Source organism: Nuphar pumila, chromosome 10, assembly GCF_984573655.1.
Source record: "Nuphar pumila chromosome 10, dmNupPumi1.hap1.1, whole genome shotgun sequence".
NCBI classification, from domain to species: domain Eukaryota; kingdom Viridiplantae; phylum Streptophyta; class Magnoliopsida; order Nymphaeales; family Nymphaeaceae; genus Nuphar; species Nuphar pumila.
Window position 1 is genome coordinate 96,994,884 of NC_143258.1, and position 22,066 is coordinate 97,016,949.

Genomic DNA, 22,066 nt, shown 5'->3' on the forward strand with positions numbered 1-22,066 from the left:
TTTAACCGAGAAAATATCAGATATTACATTACCATTCATGATAATATAGGCACTTAGGTTACAAACAAATGCCATTCCTGCAAAACATCTGCAGCTGTTTAAATGAGCCACAAGAGCCAAGCTCGACCCAGCTTCTCTGAAACAAAGTTATCGGCTTTGAAAGTAACCAACTCTACACAATATTATAGGATATACAACCTATCAAATAAACATACACACATATATGAAGAGAGAGAGAGAGAGCAATCACTGGCTCATCAATGTAGATAATGGTCAACATTGATCTAGTTTGGTCCATCTTTAAAGGAAATAGGAGATAAAATCCCTGCATGTTTTCTCTGTATTTGAATGTATGTGAATGTTTACAGATGTGCATGAGAATGGATAATCACATAAGGCAGCAGATGATTGGAATGAACCCCAAATATGTGCTGAACAAAAACTACCTTTGGAAACAAACGAAGACATAAAGCTAATAGATAAACATGGATCAACAAATAGAAAGGAAAAGAAGATTAAGCCCAGGAAAAGGGGGAGAAAAGATACCAAGCCAAAATTAGGTGTGGAAGGAGAATTTGACAGGAAGGAAGAAGTAAGACACAAGAGACATGGGTAGAATATAAACAAAAACGAGTTACATCCCATAAAGATCATGTGCCTATAAAGAATGATCTCACCCAAACTTTAGACTTTAGACGCCTTGGTTGTGTGTCAGAGGAAACTCAACTATTGTGTTCGAGATCTTCTAGTATGGATCAAAGGTTTCAGTCCTTTTGGCACATCATCCACCCTATCCATGAACTATTAGGCAGGTCCAAATTAAGAAGGCAGTGCCAGATTCGACCAATCAAAATATGCAAAAGCATCCATTGAAAGACTTTTTAGTTATGTAAGGGCTCACCATCCTAAACTTCACACACACACACACACACACACACACACACACACACACACACACACACACACACACACACACACACACACATATATATATATATATATATGGTTATATCACACAGTCTACCATTTCAATTGTCAGCTGTCATGCTTCTACAACTGCAGCTTCTTGCATTTAAGCTGCTTGTGAGTATCACTAGTGCTTCCCTTGCACTTTCCACGAACAATCTGACGCAAGCTTGTATCGAAGACCTCAACATTATCACAATGATTGCATATTTCAGAATTTATTGTTTTATAAGTTAGACGTGTAGTAACCCTGACTATGTCATTTTCTTCTTTGAAAATGCTTCCATGATACAAGAACAGATAACAGAGGGGGCACACTATGAAGGGTGATAAAGTGGGGAAGCCACTTTCAAATTGATTGATTCCATCGAAAGTCAGCACAAGCCCTCCCAGTAGATTCAAGTTTACACCCGACATATGAATTAGGTATATGCATCCATAAGATATTGATGCACATTTCAAGAGATTGATAAACTTCTGCTTGAACAAAATCCCCAGATTCCTTGGTCATGAATATGCTAGTCAAAATTATCCATGAGACAACCATCATTGCAAGGAATGAAGTATTTATCACTCCATCTTATAGGTCCATTGGCTTGTTTTGGTGATTTTTGCTTCAGATGGAGTATCATGCCTCAATTTTCTCTAAAACTACCTATAGCCCACAAGCAGCAAAAATTTTGATGCCTCTAAAGAATTTTCAGGTTTACATGTTTTTCCACAAGGCAAGCATCAAAATTGTCTTAATTAATGAAGATTGGGAAGAAGTACAGATAGATATTCTCCTCGGATTGTCTACCTTGAAGAGTAATGTCTACACTTCGGGGGTAGAGACATTACCCAGCTCATGCAAGTAGTTATCCATCCTGTGGCTTAAGTCATCCCTATTTGTGATGAGTATGAGCCATCTATGTATACACAGCCTACATCTACCCTGAAGAGTGATATCCATATTATACAAGAGCATGAGAAAAAATAAGGGAAGATAAAAAAAATCCCACATACCCATCTGCAAAAAACTTTCCCAAAACACATGAAAACGGACTAAACCAACATTAAACCTCCCAGTGAGATCAAAAAATTAAATAAAGGAAGAAAGAGGAAAAAATATCAACGAGAAAGATTCAGTTTACCTCGATGATGAACGGGCAAGAACGTAGGCGTCGTCCGAAGAGTAGCTCGGCCGCGAGACGGGGGCATTTTCCGGCAGCAGACACCGTAACCCTTGCCGGAATTTGTCCATTGCACAGAGAGAGAGAGAGCGAGAGAGAGAGAGAGTCGAAGTTATATGAGAAAGCTGAAGTGAAGAGTCGATGTTGAAACGGAAAAGGGAAGATGTTTAAAAAACAAAAAAAAAAGGCGCATATCAGTTGTTTGGATCGGTAGGATCCGAATCCATTTAATTGCACGTGGACATGGGTTATGCCTCTTTCGACGTCTTAACCCTGGGCAGGACTTTTATTTTGGGATTTTGGATCTAAAAACTTCTAGTCATGTTAATTAAAATGTAAAAGCTCACATGCGATGATGACAGCGACCAAATTGGATGTGGATCTCATGATATGTCAAAGGGTCTCCTTACCTGTATCCATATTCCCGATTGATTGTCAAAGGGAAACCAACCCTGGGATCAGAGACCTAATCATGCTGGCTAAGTCTACCTTACTTGCTTACTGTCGCTTCCCGAGGGTGTAAACCCATGGCACACTGCTTGCCCCTAAGGAGTTTTGGGCACAATCAAGGAGCACAATGCCCTTACCCTTTCTTAAACATGAAATTGTGAAACAAAAATCACTATTATTTTTTAATTGTCTCCTGTTTTAATTTAATGATAGCAGAGAGTAATATACCTCTACTTATCTAGATTTAGCATAAATAGAGTTTTTATACGAACGGATGTATCTAAAGACGGTTTTATGGTCCCATTGACAAGGCAATGGGACTTGGTTTTGCTACTCAATTTAATTCTGTGTCCAGTCTGCTACTATTTGTATTCAACTTATTTTTTATTTAGTAATTTTTGGATTAGATCTAGTCATTTTAAACATTATTTATGGATGTTTGCATATTTCATTTGATTTTGTTTCATTAGCATATTTCAGTGTGTTAATATATACTTTGTTTCATTTAGGACATTTCATTTAGTGGCACTTCAAAAGTGCCTCTAAAAGCACTTTTTTTTGCATTTTTGTGCATGGATAGTCCATCACGCATGCTATGGACGCTTAATCCATAGGTGTCTAAACGAAACTCACGCGTGCTGAGCATCCATCTCGCGTGTGATGGATGCTCAGTGCTTAAAAATGCAAAAAAAAAAAAAGACCTTTAAAAACTGTTTTGAAGTACCGCAAAAGGACCTAGTTTCACTAGGAATTTAAAACGCCGCTAAAGGCCCAAGCGGGGATGCACCTGGTATAAAATAAAGGCCCATGCGGGGATGCAACTGGTATAAGATAAGAGAGCTTTAACCGCACTTCAAAAGTGCCACTAAAAGCACTTTTTGCATGGATATTCCATCACGCATGCGATGGACGCTTAGTACAAGTGAGTTTTTGTTAAGTAGCTATGGATTAAGCAGCCATCACTCACTATATATATACACTTAGAGAGAGTGATTGGCTCCTAACCGGTGCCGAAAACCTAAATTTTTAATTTTTAAGTTTTAAGTTCATGTTTTGGGAATCTGACCTTGTAAATGTGATTTACATAGTATGTGCAGTAGAAATAGGCTTTTGAATCATTTGATTATCACATGTGAGTGTGTGTTTACGAGGCTTCAAAAATCAATGCTTCAGAATTTTTATAAATTTAAACTCATAAAATCATATTTTTTTATTGAAAAAACGTGATCCAATAATCAATTTCTATCAAATGAAACATCTTGAACTTATCTGTGGGTTCAAATTTGCCAAACTTGGCTTGAAACATAAGAAATTAGCATTGTCCACACCACATGGACGTTAGGAGGAACCAATTTTCATATATATATATATATATATATAGGAAAATGAAAAATTACAAAATGAGCACGGTGCTAAATGAAAATGCTAATGTATTTTTGGTTTTTTTTTTGAAATTCTGACCCCATAACTATGTTCAGCAGGATTGATTTGCTAGAAATCGAGACTTAGATCATGCATTTTGAATAGAAAAAATGGTATTTGGAGCCTAAAAAAATTGTGAAAAATGTAAGTTGTTGATTTTTGAAACCTTATAAAAACTTATTCATGCATTGGAAACAAATGCTCCAAGAAGTAATTCCTATAAAATCAGCAATATAGATCACATGAATTTCCAAGAAACACCAAAAATCCATTAGCATGTTTCATTTAGCACCATGCCAATTTTGTAGGTTTTCATTTCCCATATATATATATATATATATATATATATATATATATATATATATATATATATATATATATATATATATATATATATATATATATGTGTGTGTGTGTGTGTGTGTGTGTGTGTGAAATGACAACCTATAAAATGTGCACCGTGCTAAATGAAACATGATATTAGATTTCTAGTGTTTTTTTTTCAAAATTGGCCTCGTAGATGTGTTAAGCATGATTGATTTACTAGAAATAGACACTTGGATTATTCATTTTAAATAAAATAAATAGTATTTAGAGCCTTAAAAGTTTTGAAAATTATAGGTTGTTGATTTTTGAAACCTTATAAAAACCTATCAAATGCTCTAAGAAGTGATTCCTAAAAAACAAGCATATAGATCATATCTTTATGGTCAGAATTTTCAAAAAAAAAAAAAATCCAATAGCATATTTTATTTAGCATTGTGCCCATTTTGTGGGTTTTCATCTCTCTCTCTCTCTCTCTCTCTCTCTCTCTCTCTCTCTCTCTATATATATATATATATATATATATATATATATATATAAGCCTACAAAATGCACACGGTGTTAAATGAAACAAGCTGATGGATTCTTGTTTTTGTTTTTTTCAAAATTCCAACCCCAAAAATGTGTTCAACATGTTTAATTTACTATAAATTGATACTTGGATCATGCATTTTGGATGAAAAAAATGGTATTTGGAGCCCCAAAAATTTATGAAAATTATAGGTCTTTGATTTTTGAAACCTTATAAAAACCTATCCATGTATTGGAACCAAATTCACTAAGAAGTGATTCCTATAAATACAAGTATATATATAATATCTGTACGGTCAGAATTTCAGAAAAACACCACAAATGCAATAGCATGTTTCATTTAGCACCATGCCCATTTTGTAGGTTTTTATTTTTCATATATATATATATATATATAGAGAGAGAGAGAGAGAGAGAGAGGGAGAGAGGGGTCTGTGCTAAATCAAACATGCTAAATGTGTTTTTTTGCTCCTCTGGTGTTTTTTTCGCAGTTTCAACCACATAAATGTGTTGGGCATGGTCGATTTACGAGGAATCCGCACCTGGATCATGTGTTTTCAATGAAAAACTGATATTTGGAACCTCAAAAATTTACAAAGATTTTGGACCATTGATTTTTTGAACGTTATAAAAACTCACCCATGTGTCGGAATCGAACACTTCAAGAGCTGATCCCTATAAAATCAAGTACATAGATCACATCCTTACAGTCAGAATTTAAAAATAAAATGAAAAAGACCTGAAAAACTCATTTAACATGTTTCATTTAGCATGGACCCATTACTCTATATATATTTTTAAATTTTTTTTTATTTTTTTGTGGCAAACTTTGAGCTTTTTTTAAAGCAATGCACAAACTCAAACCCTTTTTAACTAACTTATGATAAGTCTATGCGAGCCTAATCTCTTTCCTACATCCCTACAACATCTGATAAATTCATCCGGATGAACTCGTTCCTAAATGCTTTAAGCAATACTTTGGCTTCATTATTCGTAATATGCATGAAAAATATTATAAGTTTACACAAATTTTGCTTTTTTACTAGTATTGTGATAACTAAAAAAATAATAAATTTACTTCTTTCATCAAAGACTCAAATACATTGACTCCAACCATTAAAAATCACACTTGTATATTCTGTGTAAACAAGTGCATAATCGGCCTCTTTTTTATGAAATAATGAATGTCGAAAGTGATTTAAGAAATAACTTAAATAATGTGGTTAAATCAAATTTGAGTTCTTTATTTCATCCAATATATTACATCCTTCTTAATACTAAAAATATGTAAAAAGTTTAAATTTTCTAAAAATAAATAATTTAAATTTTTAAATAATGTATATCAGCTTTTTATTGAAAATTTAATTAAGAAAAACATGCAAGAAACGTAAGGAACGCATGTTTCTCAAATAAAGAAAACAAGTTTCTTATAAAGTAAGTTTCCCATGCTATGTCACAAAGGCAGGTTGACACATGGACGTAAGTTCGACTTGCAAGTTCAATTTTTTTTTTGGAAAATAAGACTTGTGGACACGTATATTTTTTTAATTTTAGTTAATAAAATAGCAAATTTGTTGATGTTTTAATGTTAAGCATTTTTTAATGAAATAAAACTTTAAAACATTAAAAAATAATAAAATACTACTAAAATATCGTTTCTACGTCCGTGTCCGTTCCAATGTATCCAAGTGTCACCATGGACACACCACCAAAATGGTGTGTCCCTGTGACAGTTCCCGTTAAATAAGTTTGTCACTACATAAGAAATAGTTTTCCACCTATTTTTGGCATTGGAAACAGTTTTCCAGAAAACAGGTTTTCCCATATGTGAGTAGAATTCTTGGAATGGTAACATTTCCTCTACGAGTCTGTAAGTATGACTTCCAGATCCTCCAATCGTATAAAAAGCAAAAATAGGAAAAGCCATATATGATTGGTGAGTTCAGGTGCATAAAAGTCAGTGAAAGATTTCATTTTCCTAATGGGAGTTTTTCTATCATAAAGTACTTAGTGATGATGATTAAGATTCTCATACAGATACACCCAGCAACTAGGGCAACAAAAGGTTTCTCTATCCTCACGGTACATGTACACAACAAAAATAAATATATAAATCTGGATGTATCCATCCTGCACAAGTGAGCTAATTGGACCACACATGGATCAATCCTTGCTTGTTGCCTGTGTAGATCTCGTTCCGCTCTTCATCATAAAAGAGTGCAGTTACGTCCTCAAGCGCTTCGCGGACAGTGCAACGGACATATGAACGGCCACGTTTTCCTCGGGGGCTTATCTTCAGCCCAGGATCACTTGCGCTGATCTTTGCAATGCACTTCCCAGTCATTATGTTACTCATGTTGATTGAGCCAACTATATCGACTGCACAGGATTCAGCAAAAGTCTCAAATGCCATATAAGTATGAAACAAGTCAGAAATGGCAGTTATAGCTAGGGCCACCAGTTTGGTGTTGGACCAAGCCTAACCGTAAGCCACTAATAGACCCCATTAGAGGCTTGAAACGAATTCTAGTCACCAGACTAACCACGCCCACGGCAAAACCAGGTAGAGCCAGGTTAATGTGACGATGGCACTGTCTGGGGTTAGGTCATATTTAGCTGGATGAATAAAAATTTCAGTGGTTTTTCTGTTTTCAGGGAAATGGAAATCTTGACAAATTCTCCAACTTTAAAACCTCAAAAAGATACAGATCTTTGATAGATTGCCGAAAATGAACAGCAAAAGCAAAACAGTCACAGAGACCAGGATATCTAAAGGATTCAAGTAAATAACTTAAAAGTAAATCAGCCAATATGGTTAAAAAAACAGCATTCCTGCTGAAAAATAATCCAGATGCATAACAAGTAGCATTCAAAGCAGCACCTTGTCCATCCTTTCGAGTTTCTTCTGATTTGCAGTAGGAGATGATTAGATCCTGATCGCTAGTGATATAAATGTTATTCGTATTGCAATCTGGGTGCCATAGTAAGTGGTCCTCAAACGAAGTGACAAGCTCTCCTCGGAAATTCCACACAGCAACTGTTTGGTTACGGAATGTCAAGAAGAGGTGGTTCTCATAGAGGAAAATGAAAGCTGAAGGAATCATAAACTCTGTCCGGCTAACTTCTGTTATCTCCGAATCTCTTACCTGTTTAGCAGTAAAAGAATGTCACATACATAATAGCAAAGTACAAATAATCAATACATATCAATCCATGATAGGCGGCAGGCACTCACATCAAGAATCTGCAAGTTTTCATTTTCTTGCTTGACCAGGAGCTTCTCATTAAACTGCTCAATGAAATCGACCTTCTTGTTGCGATGCAGCAAGTGATTAAAAGATTTTAATACCGTTCCATCTTCAATGGAGAGTATCTTAAGAGGAACATAGCCAGGGGCTCTGTTGAATATTAGAAGCATTATACCTGGACTATAATCAATAAAAAATTGCAAGGATTCAGATGGATGTTTACAATTTTCACAAAGCAAGATTGAACCACTTGACTGAACATTACTAAACCAGAAGAACGCAGAAAAAGATGAAACCTGATTTTGATTTCCTGAATGTCTTTGTCAGGTATTGAGTAGAGAAAGGAGTAGTTCTTCAAATCAAAAACTTTGTATATCCTGCAACCAAAAGGACATAGCAAATGGGGTACTTCTGAAATTTATAAAAGATACAAACTTGTAACCATAATAAAACTGAAATCAGACAGGAAAGTGTCAGCTTGAGGCAACTCAGCACGAATCAATGATGGGTTGCCTAAGCCTAGAGAAAGCTTGGCTAAAGTAGGTTATTATCTAAGACTTTAAGCATTTCAGATGATACAAGTGACTTACCCATCCTGGGCTGAATAAGTCAGAACTTTTCCATTCACATCATCAAACTCCACAAAACCAGGCCATTTCAGAGATTCCGATTCAAAGAGAGCATATCCAGAATCTAATTGATTCCTTCTGATATATCTGCAAAGAAACAAAAACACAAGCAACAGAGCATGAGAGGCCTTACTAGAAACCACAATTAAATTTTATACAGTGCGCCTGATCCAATATTCAAAAAGAAATTACAGTGGTCGGGCCTACAATATCTTGGTATGATCCTAACCTATGTCACACGGACTCTTCTAACAAGGCACCGCACCCGCACCCAGGCGGGTGCGACACTTGGACACAGCTTCCTTTATGTTAGGTGAAGTCAACCACACTGAGGTCCATTTCTATCCAAAAGTAGATTCAGTTAACCCTAATCAAGCCCATTTATATATATATATATATATATATATATATATATATATATATATATATATATATATATATATATATATATATATATATATATATATATATATATATATATACACATAAATGCACACAAATACATAGTGTGTTAACTTAAAACTGTTAATATATATATATATATATATATATATATATATATATATATATATATCCTTCCCGCACCCCCGCACCCAAGCTTTTTTAAAGTGCCGCACATCCGCACCCGTACCCGCACCCGCACCTATGTGACATAGATCCTAACAGTAATTTGGGAGTTCCTATGTCAAATGCACATGGCAGTATGACCGTTTTCAGAGTTTTCCATAAAAAACAATATATAAGGGAATATGGTTTTGGGGTAGAATAAAGTGTACACGTGACATAGGAAGATCTATTGTTGTCTTGTGGATTATGCACCATGCAAACTGGCTGACTATGGTGGTTCCCTCGCTTAGACGTTCAAAAACTCCTTTTGTTCCTTTCTTTTCTAAGCAACCAAGTCCATGAGAATCTTGCCTTGCACTCACAACAGGTTACCAAATGACAAGCTTACCAGGCTTTATACAGTTTCAACATTTGATGCCATGTTATTCACTGTTTCAGTAAAAATACCAGAAGTTCTCTTACTCTATAGGAGTCGTTCTGCACTTCAAGGAGCTAAAACAATCTGAAGCATAGACTGATACGGTAATTAATGAGTCATTATTTTTGTTATAGAAGAGACTTCTGATCACTTCGTCTGGACTGATGTTCAAGAAGCATATCCGTTCATTTGTAGCTGTTAGAAACATCAAGAGAGAACAGTTAATGGCCATTGCCAAGATTCTCTACCAAAATTAAATGACAAAAACCACACATGAAATCTTACTCTGACTGAATGCAGCACAAAGACCAGACTGAGCAAGAGCAAATATAACATCTTTTGCTGCAACAATCTCTATGATTTTTGAACGCTTCTTAAGGAACTGTAACTTCAGAAAACAATGAGCCTTTGGATCAAAGGTATCAAATTCCTCCTGCATATAGCCAATTACGTGAAACTTCAGTAATCCTTCAAATTCTTAAATGTAAATTGTTAATATAAAGATTACAAACCAAAGAACCACCAGTAGTAATCAATATAAATAAAAAATCACCTTAAGGACGAAAAGAAAATGAGCACCATTTTGCATTCTCTAAAATATGTTCTTGCAGACCATTGTAGGCATTCCAAAGATGCATGATGAGATTGTTAAATTATATTACGAAACCTTGTAATCTTATATATATATATATACTTATTTTAGTCATAGGGGTAGTTTAGTCATTTCCACTGTTTTACACACATTCACTTTATGAATGTGATTGTAATTTATTTTTATTTTTTTTCTTTTATTTTTTATTCCTTTTATTTTAGTACCAAAAGGTACCTTGGGGGGGCCACTCAAATAGACGTTGGGCCCCTCCAACGGTCACATTTGTGACCGTTGGAGGGGCTCCAAGGCTCCTTTATGGTTGTTATAAATAGGGGTTCTCCCCTTTGTATCTCCTATGGCTTTGGATCAAAGCCCAAGTGATTAATAAAGTTTTCCTATTCTTTTATGCCTTTGAGCATTTGTGAGATTTAGTGGGTTGTGCTTTTGTGCACAAGTGTTCTAAGAGTTCTCATTGTGCATGAGTGCACGTGTTCTATCATCAAGAATATTAAGGTCTTGATCATAGTGTTTTGTTGAAGATACTTTTACAAAGATGTGATGAAAAGTGGCCAGGAGGACAGGAGAATAACCTGAGTCACACGGACTCGGCTAGGGAGCTGACGCACCCGCGTCGACACGGGTGCGGCTTCGAACACGGCCCCAATGCGGTCAACGCCGAGTCGGACTCGGTCAACGCATCGAGGCCAAGTTTGTCCACATTTTGGACTTGGTCAACTTTGACCGAGTCCAAAAATGTCTTTTTTTTATTTTTAAAATACGTTTTGGATCTGGGTCGGGTCCGAACCCGACCCAGATCCAAATTTCATTTGCAATGGGAACCCTAAAAGGGGTTTATCGACAGGGGGAGGGGCTTACCCTCTCGATTTTGCCTCTCCCCCTCAGCCCCTGCAGCTTTCTCCTACACCCACACGGGCGATCTAGACTCCGGCGACGGTACGCGTGTCAGCCATCGTCTCCCCCTCCGTCAACATTCAACAGGTATGTCGACCCTCCTGCACCCTCTGCTCGCAGTCTCCCTCCTTGCACCCTCTGCTCGTAGAAGAGGGGCTCGGTCCCTCTTTGTACCTATGTCAGGCAGGCCCCTCCCCCCCCACCCTCTGCTCGCAGAAGAGGGGCTCGCCCCCTCCCTGCACCCTCTGCTCGCAGAAGAGGGGCTGTGCCTCCGATTCACAAAGGAGGGGCTCAGCCCCTCATCGTTTCCCTTTTATTGCAGGGGTAAGAAGTAGGAGTGGGGGAAGGAGGGGGCTCGGCTGACAGGCTGAGCCTTGCCCCGCCGAACAGAGGGAAAACGAGGAGGGGCCGAGCCCCTCCTCGTTTCCCTTTTGTTCGGCAAGGGTAAGAAGGAGGAGTGGGCCGCCGGACAGAAGGGAAACGAGGAGGGGCTCAGCCCCTCCTCTGTGAATCGAAGGCAAAGGGAGCGGCCGAGTCCCTCTTCTGCGAGCAAAGGGTGCGGGGAGGGGGGGGGGCTGCCAAGCCCCTCTTTATGTGTTAATTTATTGTTATATATATAATTATATATATTTAAAAAATATATTTTTTTAATATATATATAGCCGAGTCCCCGTGTCCAAATTTTTTGGAATTGCGCCGAACCCGTGTCGCACCTGCACCCGCACCCATGTGACATAGAGAATAACAAACCAGAAAGAAAAGAAATATCAAGTTCAAAGTTTCTTTCTGCAAAAATTGGGGGCTTCAAATTTCCGCTAGAGGGTCAAAGAAGAAATAAAGACATCTGATTATGACACAAATATTCAAACCATGGCCAAGTCCTAATTGGGAAAAAAGAAATTTTCAGGTACAGGGAAAGAACTACAGTGGCAGGCTTGTAAAGTGGTAATTCAACATAGTCAAACCTCTAATCTTGTAAAGAAATTATTTGGATTACTTATTTTTTGAAATGAAGATCACCACCAACCTTCACCCTTCAAAGGGTGCATCCTAAATTTGTTTTTACCAATACTGAAAAGTTGTAACTCAAGGTGTAACATACAAGCCTCATCTAAGAGCACATATGACATTTCCCTTGTTCAGAAAGTTCTCTCCCGCCCTTCACCACAAGAAATTCAGATTGATGGGTTAGGACCTTTGAAGTGTTGGCACCTTATAACGTCCAGCATGTTTTAATTTAATTTTTCTTCAACTATCTCCATGTTTGATCTAGTGCAGTTATACCAAATTTCCCTAATCATTTGAAAGCTATAAATTTGCGTCCAAAGCTATCCGCTTTAGCCTTTTATGTCCAATTTGGTAACATACTTTTACCTTTCAAAGAGTGCTTATACCTTCCTTTCAAATGTAATCCATCATATTAATTCTCCGTATAATTTTCTTTCTCTTGATACCCAAGCTGGGGATAAACCCCATTATGTTCAAACCCAAGACCCTCAGTTATGATAGTGCAACCTAACCAATCAGCTATCTCATTCAGTCCCTTGTTTCTATCTATAATATTAGCTACATAGTTAAATAGTAACTACAACTTAAAAGGTTTTGTTTTAATCAACTGTTGGTTACATTGCTAATCATTATAATAACAATTGCATGTAGAGCCACAAGGTTTAACCTGGTGACCTAACCGCTGTACAGTGGCTAGGTGCCAACCAGGTGCTAGGCAAGTGCCCAGGGGGCACTTAATCATAAAAATATTAAAACTTTATTGAGAATACTAACAAAATTTGAAAGAATTTAGTATTTTTTGTAATATTTCATATCTTTGCCATATTCGGCAGTTTTTATTTATATATTAGTACATTTGTTTAAGTTTCTAGATGGTGCCTATGTGTCGCCTAGGCACTAAGGGGACAGTGCTGAGGTGTCACCTAGAGCTTTTGCCTGTATAGTGTGCAGATTATACCGTGAAAGATCAAATCTTGTTGCAAATAGTTTTCTTTAGCCAGTTATCCTCATCGGTTTCCAATCTTGTTTCCACAAAACTCTTTCATTCCCACTTTATCAACTATTTTTCATGGTTATTTTACTCATCTCATTCTAGTACTTCTAAAAATACAATCTGTCATAGGAAAGAATCATTTCAAAACTGAAAAGGAAAAAAATAGACTATTGAGTATATATAGGATTAATTGGTCGATTTTACCATGTAAATAAGTAGTAAGTACATATAGAAACTATGTCATTGTAAACGAGGAAAAAAATCCAGACAGTGAGATCGCTGCTGGAGATATCAGGAAACTGTAAAAATACATTGTGCATACATTTGATATTAATGTTTATACAGACAGGGCCATTTTTGTCTTTTGCTGATATGCATCATCTTTCACCAGGTTTTCTGAATGCTGTTAACTACGGTCATATAGGGATGTCTATATAAGGACATCTTTGTCCTTTTCTTTTTGTTTATGTTGTAATAGAGGGTTCCTTACCCACGAGGGTAGCTAATATTATCCCTATATATATATATATATATGTGTGTGTGTGTGTGTGTGTGTGTGTGAGAGAGAGAGAGAGAGAGAGAGAGAGAGAGAGAGAGAGAATTAAATCAAATGAAAGCTAGTAAGAACAATAAATTTAAAGTTTGGTTATTTGTATTTTCTTCCATCCACTGGAAGCTATGCTGTTTTTGAAGAAAAGAATGATGCAGAACTCCAGATTAAATCCGAACTTCATGTCTATATTATTTCATTGTGCAAGTTGCACAAAAATTTAGCGATCTTCTGGCATTAGCAAAAACATGAAGCTATATGTTTCATACAATGCACATGGCAGCAATCAGTGGTGAAGAATGAATTTTTTTAATGCACTTTCAAGCTGATAGATATATTATAAAAAATAAATTGGTGTCGGACCCAAGCCAAAACAGAGGGGCAGAGGATTGAATTCTAAGAAGGAACAGGCCCGGTTGAGTATGGATCCAGATAGAGGCATGTTAGAAAACGCCTCCTTGTCAATCTCTGGTCTCCCAACTGACCTCTGCACTTGAATACTGTATTCAGGAGCAAGTGGACACCCGTGGGCTGGCTTCAGGTCTACCTGGGAGCATGAGTGCAGTATCTCTGGGTCGTTCTTCTAAGGATAGATGTACTAAACACATCATGGTATCAGCTCCTATGGGGGATAGTTTGAATTAAAATGTTGATGGCAGAGAGCATGCTTTGCAGCTGGTCAAATTCAAACTTAATTAAGCATCATGAATCTTATGTCCTTCAATGTTAGAGATTTATGTCGTGCATGGGGGAAAAGAGTAATCAACAAATTTCAAGCTGGGGTCATTTTTTTTCTTGAGACTAACTAAGATGATGCAGGTAGCTAGTTTGGATACCTTGAAGTGGTTTCATAGATTCCAGATGGCGGGTGGTTTTGAGCAGACTCCTACTTATAATTAAGACATATAGCCTTGAATGGAAGTTGAAATCACAAAAACCTTGAAATAGGGATTTAAAGGTTCCTGTTAGGTAGGCTTTGGTGACAATTCATTTTGCAAGGAAATCAAAAGATTCCTGCTAATCATTGCCAAATAAAATAAAACAAGCTCAGCATAACCTAGCCTATCAAAAGCATAATCCAATGAAGATGTACCTGTTAAAATGTACATATACATATATATACATATATATATATACTGTGTCACATGGGTGCGGGTGCGGGTGTGCGGCACTTTCAAAAACCTTGGGTGCGGGGGTGCGGCAGGGGCAAAAATGTAAATATATATATATATATATATATATATATATATATATATATATATATATATATATATATAGAAGGGGGGTCCGGGGGTTCCCCCGGAGAGGGAGATGACTAAGCTAAACGTAAGATGGTTCTTCATTATCAATCCAAAGAGGGCCATAGAGAGACTATATACTCTTGTATACACAATTCCTACCTAAGGACTTGAGCCAACCATACAAAAACAAAAAACACAAAAAAACTTTGACTCCAAAGCCCCCAAACATGCAAACTTGGTCACATACCCTAAGGCATGAGCAGCCCAACATAGACCTATGCACCTAGCTAGCCTTAGGCGCACCAAGTAGGTTCCTAATAGGAACCAAACCTCTGGTTTGATTTTGATAACATTGGATAGAAGCAAATAGAGTTGTAATGGGCCAGGTACCCCTTGATAGCCCTAGAAGTAGATCAAAGCACTTATTTGAGCAATTTGTAAATATGTTGGCAATTCATTGATAATTTTTTACCATACAAGCAATTAAATTCAAAATCTATATATAACTTAGGCTGCCATATGTAATTTTTTCCAAAAAAGGGGATTTTTTTATAATCTAAGGTCTAAAAATGAAGAGGACCAAAGAAGGAGATGGCTTTCACTGTTTCACCTAAGTACGGTGTGGTCAGACGCTCTCCTTTGGAACCAACAAAAGGAGGGGAGAGCAGGATCAAGAGTAGGGTCGGGAGCAAGAGCAGCGGAAGCAGCAGCACCATCTTTACAACAGGTTGAAGAGGAGGAAGGAGAGGGTCGATCGATCGAAGCAGGTGATGGCGGAAGACTTGGTGCTGGACACGGCCATCAGAGATTGGGTGCTCATCCCTCTCTCCCTTGTCATGGTCCTCATTGGCGTCCTCCGCCACTTCGTCTCCAAGCTCCTTCGCTCCTCCCAGACCCCCCGACCTCAAGATCATCAAGGAAGGGTACGCCTTCTCCTCCAACCCTTCTTCGTTTTTGTCGATTCGATTTGATTCAGTCATTTTTTCCTCCTTCATTTTTGATCTTCCTCTCCTAACCCATATGTCTGAAAAATGTTGCATACGACGGAAGCAAAGCTCCTCGAATTTGCTTTTCTCTTATACAAATTTCGACCCTTCTCTGCTTGGGTTTTTTTCCAGGCAGGTAGTTGTTAGAGCGAGGAATCTGAGAGCGGCCGCGAACTTCATCCCCACGAGCTCATTTCGCGCTCGAAGGGCCTATTACACCAACAAGGTGGGTAACCATTCCTTTTTTTCCCTTTTGGGTTTCGGATCTTTCTGTCTATTTTGATGAGTATTCATGTAAATTTTGCAGCCCATTTCATAGGGAATTTTTTTTTTTAAAAAAAAATCCAAAAAATGGACCGAAATGACCCTGGGTGAGGTCAACACACCCATGGTCGGGTTGACCGCACCCAGTGCCGCACCAGCACCCGCACCGGCGTCGAGTCGCATCGACGCGGGCGCGGCACCCTGCTAGCCGAATCCCTGTGACATAGTATATATATATATATATATATATATATATATATATATATATATATGTGTGTGTGTGTGTGTGTGTGTGTGTGTGTGTGTCTATAATTCTATATGTATACATACTTAAGTATGTATATATATTATTTATTTTATTCATTGTAATTTTTTTTCGCTCTTTTATTATTCCATTTTTATTGTGTGGTCAACCTAAGGTTGACTAGCTGCTAGAGCTAGTCTAATGGCTAGATCACCTCTAGCCATTAGACCAGTCCAATGGCTAGATAATCTAGCCGTTAGACTATTCTAACAACTAGATCAGCCTCTCTCTTGGCGTATATATAGGGGACTTCCCCCTCATTGTACGTATGCATCGTATATACATGTATATATATTATTTATTTTATTCATTGTAATTATTTTTTCTTTCTATTATTTTTCTATTTTTTATTGTGTGGTCAACCTAAGGTTGACTAGTTAGAGCTAGTCTAATGACTAGATGATCTAGCCGTCAGCCTCTCTCTTGGTGTATATATAGGGGACTTCCCCCTCATTGTGTGTATGCATCTTGTGTGCATTTGAGGTGTTAATAAAATATATTTTTTTCATATTGTGAGTTCTCTTGGTGTGTGCCCTCAATAGGCCTTTTGTGAGTGTGCTCATAGTGGGTATTTTGTGCTTGTGCATTTGGATTCTTTGGTGGACATATGTGCTCGTTTGGTGGTTCACACTTCTTTAGAGTAACTAGTGTATACATGACCAGCCAACAAAAAGCAACCTCACTTATTCCACACCTAGGACATCTGATGACTTAAAGTTGATGACCAAAATGCCATTTTGAAACAACATGATTAGTCATATTTAGTAGTTCTAAATGGCATGCTCTTATAGGTAACAAGCAACCATAGCATGCATTAGCAATGTAGAGATCCTATGAATTCCAAATTGCACATATTAGGAACCAACACCACAACTTTTAATGTCAGTCTGTCCAGTAGTTGGAGAAGCTTGCAAGGATGCACCTTGTGTATACTTAACCATGCAAGAAAAAGCAATTTCACTCATCCCCCACCTAGAACATTACAAAACTCATATTTAGGGTCAGAGATGTCATTTTGAGCAATGTAATTAGCAATATGAGTAGTTTTAAAAGGCATGATCTTTTGGGAACAAGAAACCATAGCATGCATTAACGAGGCATAGAGATCCTATGAATTCCTAATTTTTAATATTGGGAACATTGCTGCAACTTCTAAACTTAATCCGCCCATTGGTTGGAGAAGCTTGCAAAATGCAACATTAGTTGGCAGGGCAGGTTAGCGTTGCATGGCAGGGCTCTTATTTTTTATAGGCTACAACTTTAGAATGTTCCACGTGAAGCATGCATCTCTTCTACCATTATCATATGGTATGCTAACGTTTCAAACTCATGGACGAACTCCATCTTGGCTTTCCACAATCGGAATGTGGAAGATCCGTCATGGACCATAATGTTCATATAAAAGAATAAGCTAAGCAATGGCGACTATAGCTTGTCAATTCTTTATGCCTAATCCAGATATATCAACACAGTTAGGAGCCTAGGACCCTAATAACTGCCTCCATCCACTTAATGATAATAATGACCATGCTATTTTCTATGTTTCACTCAAGAAAATAAGTCGTCAAAACCAAATAAGGATTCATCCAATTGGGAATTCCAAGTGTAACCAAACATATCAACAAGTATATGTACATTCCTTTTCTTCATGTGATCAGAGCCATGGCAATTTTACCAACATCACTTTCTCCTAAATTTCCACAAGAACATGATCTGTATCCTTGGCAACTTCTGAACAATTAATGGGATCCGAAGACAAACCAAAGCAGCGCCAAGGTATCTACCCTCGAAGGCATGCCTGTCAGTATCCTAATACAGCAAGGATCAAGTGCAATTTGAATTAACTAAGGATTATGATTCTCAGATTTGATAGGGATGAATAATAAACTTAAAAGAATAGATATAACCTGATTATCCTATGAGCGAGGAGAAGAAGAAAAGATAAACCCTGGATTGAAGATTCATTACCATTCTATTAATGATAATTTAGGGCAAAAAACTCCATTTCCTTAATTAGTGCAGAATAAAGCATTAAACCCTAGACAAACTATTCATCAACCTTCTATATACCGTGAGTAGCGCATACACCCTTCATATTTACTGATTCGTACAAACCATCCATTCCCTCAGGTTCACCAATTTCCTTCTACCAAGACCCCAGTTTTAATAATAAAAATGCCATTCTCACACATTCCTGATCATTTCCAAGGAACTGAAGCAACAAGAAAGGGATCATTTTCTTATAAACCCTAATCAGAACCATAAACAATCCGAAACCCTAAATCCAGGTGCCTGCTCGCTGCAGAAACCCGAAGCAAGGGCAAAACTGAAGGGAAAGAACGCTAAAGAAAAAAATTTGAGTATTGAGGGTAGAGGGAAATCTTTGACCTGGAGTTGGAAGTTCCGGAACTTCTCCTGGGCGTTCGAGAGGCTGCTGCCAATGCTCCGGAAGCAACCGATCTCTCGCCGCTGGAGCTTCTTCACCGAGTTCTCGGAGACAACCGGCTGCTTCCGCTTCGCCGCCGTCACCCTCAGCCGCGGCCTGGCTGGAGTGCTCTTCATCTCCGCCTCCCTCCCTCCTCGGAGAGAAACCGACGGCTCAACCACGAAGACGATGACTAAGAAGAAGAAGATGGAGGCGAATTCTCCCACAGGAGACGCTCCGAGGGAACGGATTCCGCAGTCACCGGGTTTCTCCGGAAAACTTCTCTGGAGGGACGGTGGATTTTCCGGCACACACGGTTCCGATCACCATCGCCAGAGTTGTTCAATCTTCCGACGGAGGCAGGGAGGAAGTGGAAGGGGGGGAGGGGACATGGCGCCGTTAAAAAGGGGCCCAGACAAAATTTTTCAGAAAGCCCACAGGTTCTTGTTTATTATTAAAGAGGCCCTCAAATTTCTATAAAACCCCCATTTTGTGATTTTTTGTTTCAAAGATACGGTTTGTCTTACAACCATGCAGTTGAGTCGTTGACCACTGTTTAGTATTTGCATTGGTACTCAATACGCGCTTGTCTACCCGGACCCGACCTGTACCAAACCCTATTTGATCAGGGTTTGGTGATAAATAAGAAGGCCCGATTAGAACCCGGCTCAAAACTGAAGGGTCCGATTAATATATGGAACCGAGTATGGTTTGTGAAACTTAATACCAGACCCAGGCCCGACCTGAGTTTTGATTAAGATCCGTAATTTTTCAATGTAAAAATGATAAAAATATTATATCTTTGGGTATGGTCCGGGTCTGCTTCATGTAATTCTTATAGGATCTGGGTATGGTTTATCTTATGGTGGATCCGATTAGACCTGAGTTCGGACCCGGTACCATCATATCAAGTCAGGTTTGGGTTTGGTTCTACCTTAGTCTGAACCAAATCCGACCCATTGACACCCCTGCTAATACCAGGTATTAGTACAAAACTCATTTAAAAACCATATATAAAAGTATGAAATACTAAGAATTGGAAAGATCAACCGAGCCCCCGGATTAGCGACCTTCGAGGTAAGGGTGTCAATTTTATCCAAACCTGACCTGAGACCAAAACACTATAGGGTCCGAGTATGGTGACAAATAAGAAAACCTGATTGAGAGCCGGGTCTGAACCTGAAGGTCCGATTAATGCATGGACCCAGGTATAGTTTGTGAAATTTTATACCAGAACTCGAGCTTGATTAAGATCCGCAAATTATCAATGTAAAAATGATAAAAAATTTATTATTTTATCGAGTATGGTCCAAGTTTGGTTCATGTAGTTCTTATCTGGTTCAGATATGGTTTCTCTTATAGTAGACTCGATTATACCTGAGTTCGGACCCCATACCATAACCTAAAATCTGGTCCAAGACTGATTTTATGAGTCAGAACCAAACCCAACCCGCTGACATCCCTACTTCGAGGTGAGGAGGCATGTTTTTGTAGAGGCCCTTTCATACTTTTCATTTCAATAAACTGGTAGTGGTCCGCCTAACCCCAGCTCGCCTATCAAAAAAAAAAAAATACCAAACAGTAAGAAACTGGTCCAAAAACTTAAGAATGTAGGTACGATATATAATTGAACCTACTTTCATACTTTCATATAAACTTTTTAATAATACGAAATTATAAGCCTATAAGGTAATTTACATATAAGTGCAAAATTATGTTTAGTTGAAGTTTTCAAATGTTTTATAATAAAATGCCTAGGGATGTAAACGGTTCAGATTTGGATCAGATGTTGCCAATGTCATATATATTCAACCAATCGGATGTTGGTTAATCGAATTCAATTTGGATTCAGACTCGGATGATTAAAATATTATGCCTGTTTCATTTTAAAATGGTAGAAAGTAATAAGCTACAAATCGAGCAATTTCTTAAAAAGTGAAGTGAATTGCTTAAATATTTTAAACATGAGACTAAACGTAAATTCACTATATGTTAGGTGCTTATATGTAAAAAAGCCTATTTTACTATGATTGTATGATTCTCAATTATTAATGTAGTATAACATAATAAAACTGTGATGAACGACTTTTCTCAGCAAAATTATGATTATAAACGTTAAATAAATAACTTGCTATTATAGGAAAAGGTCAATGATCCAAATTAGATTCAGATTTGATATAATGGGGTCCGTTTGTACCCTACCCCCAAAGAGGCGGATAACGACTCGAGCCATTTTGGTGACCATTAGAAAGTCGCCCCACTCATTTATTGGCAAGCTATGTTTTTGCAGAATCTTTGATCAGTATAGGTCTTGAGAACATCCCATGAGTATGCAAGTCGAAGTGTGGCAACTTTTTGAGGGCTAAGGGTAAGTCCTCAGAGTTTTACGTTGCTAAAACAGAGATCGTAAGTACGGTAAGCAGAGCCGCTGCGACTATGTCTAGTATCATTGGGTGGTATCTTTGAGTAAAAATAAAAGAAAAAAAGTCTTGAGAATATCCCATAACGCCTCAAAATTTCACTCAAAATTTTTTAGTATTTTTTTCTCAAATAATAAGTAAAGCAAAAATAATTTAAATAAAATGAACATCTTGGGTGAGTTATTAGTGTTAGCAATCACAGCCGAATTTAAAATGATTATTACAATAAATATATTTGAATAAAATGGTATCTTCAAATAAATAATCAGTGGCCAAGATCTCTAGAGATTGTATAAATCATGATCGCACCCACAACATCCCACAACTTATATAATCATTTTGAACCAGTAAATTTTTTGCAAAATGTCAATCATACTTAAATAATTTCGATAAAAAAAACTTATCCCGAGGCACACAAACAACGTATCAGACATATAAGAGCATATATAAGAGCATGCATCATATTAAATTAAATATTTAGACATTCATAAATATCAGAAATACAATCAGTGAGAGCCTACACTATCAAAAAATTAAATGTTGAATATTCATTAATGACATATCTCAAAGCTTATTCCAAAACTAACCATAGTATATTTGCATAATTCGAGAACAAGCATTATAAGAGATTAAATGTCTGACA

At 37.5% G+C, this 22,066-nt stretch overlaps 1 protein-coding gene across 1 annotated transcript; it reads right to left on the reverse strand.

The window, feature by feature from the left end:
• Window positions 1-6,838: 6,838 nt before the first annotated feature.
• LOC149827499 (uncharacterized) lies at window positions 6,839-19,304 on the reverse strand. Its single transcript, XM_090019401.1, has 8 exons — window positions 18,967-19,304; window positions 10,013-10,160; window positions 9,772-9,922; window positions 8,704-8,829; window positions 8,410-8,490; window positions 8,101-8,293; window positions 7,747-8,011; window positions 6,839-7,244 (listed from the first exon to the last, which is right to left on the reverse strand). The coding sequence occupies exons 1-8, from the start codon at window positions 19,138-19,140 to the stop codon at window positions 7,009-7,011; spliced, it is 1,374 nt and encodes a 457-aa protein (XP_089875527.1). The 5' UTR covers window positions 19,141-19,304; the 3' UTR covers window positions 6,839-7,008.
• Window positions 19,305-22,066: the final 2,762 nt, after the last annotated feature.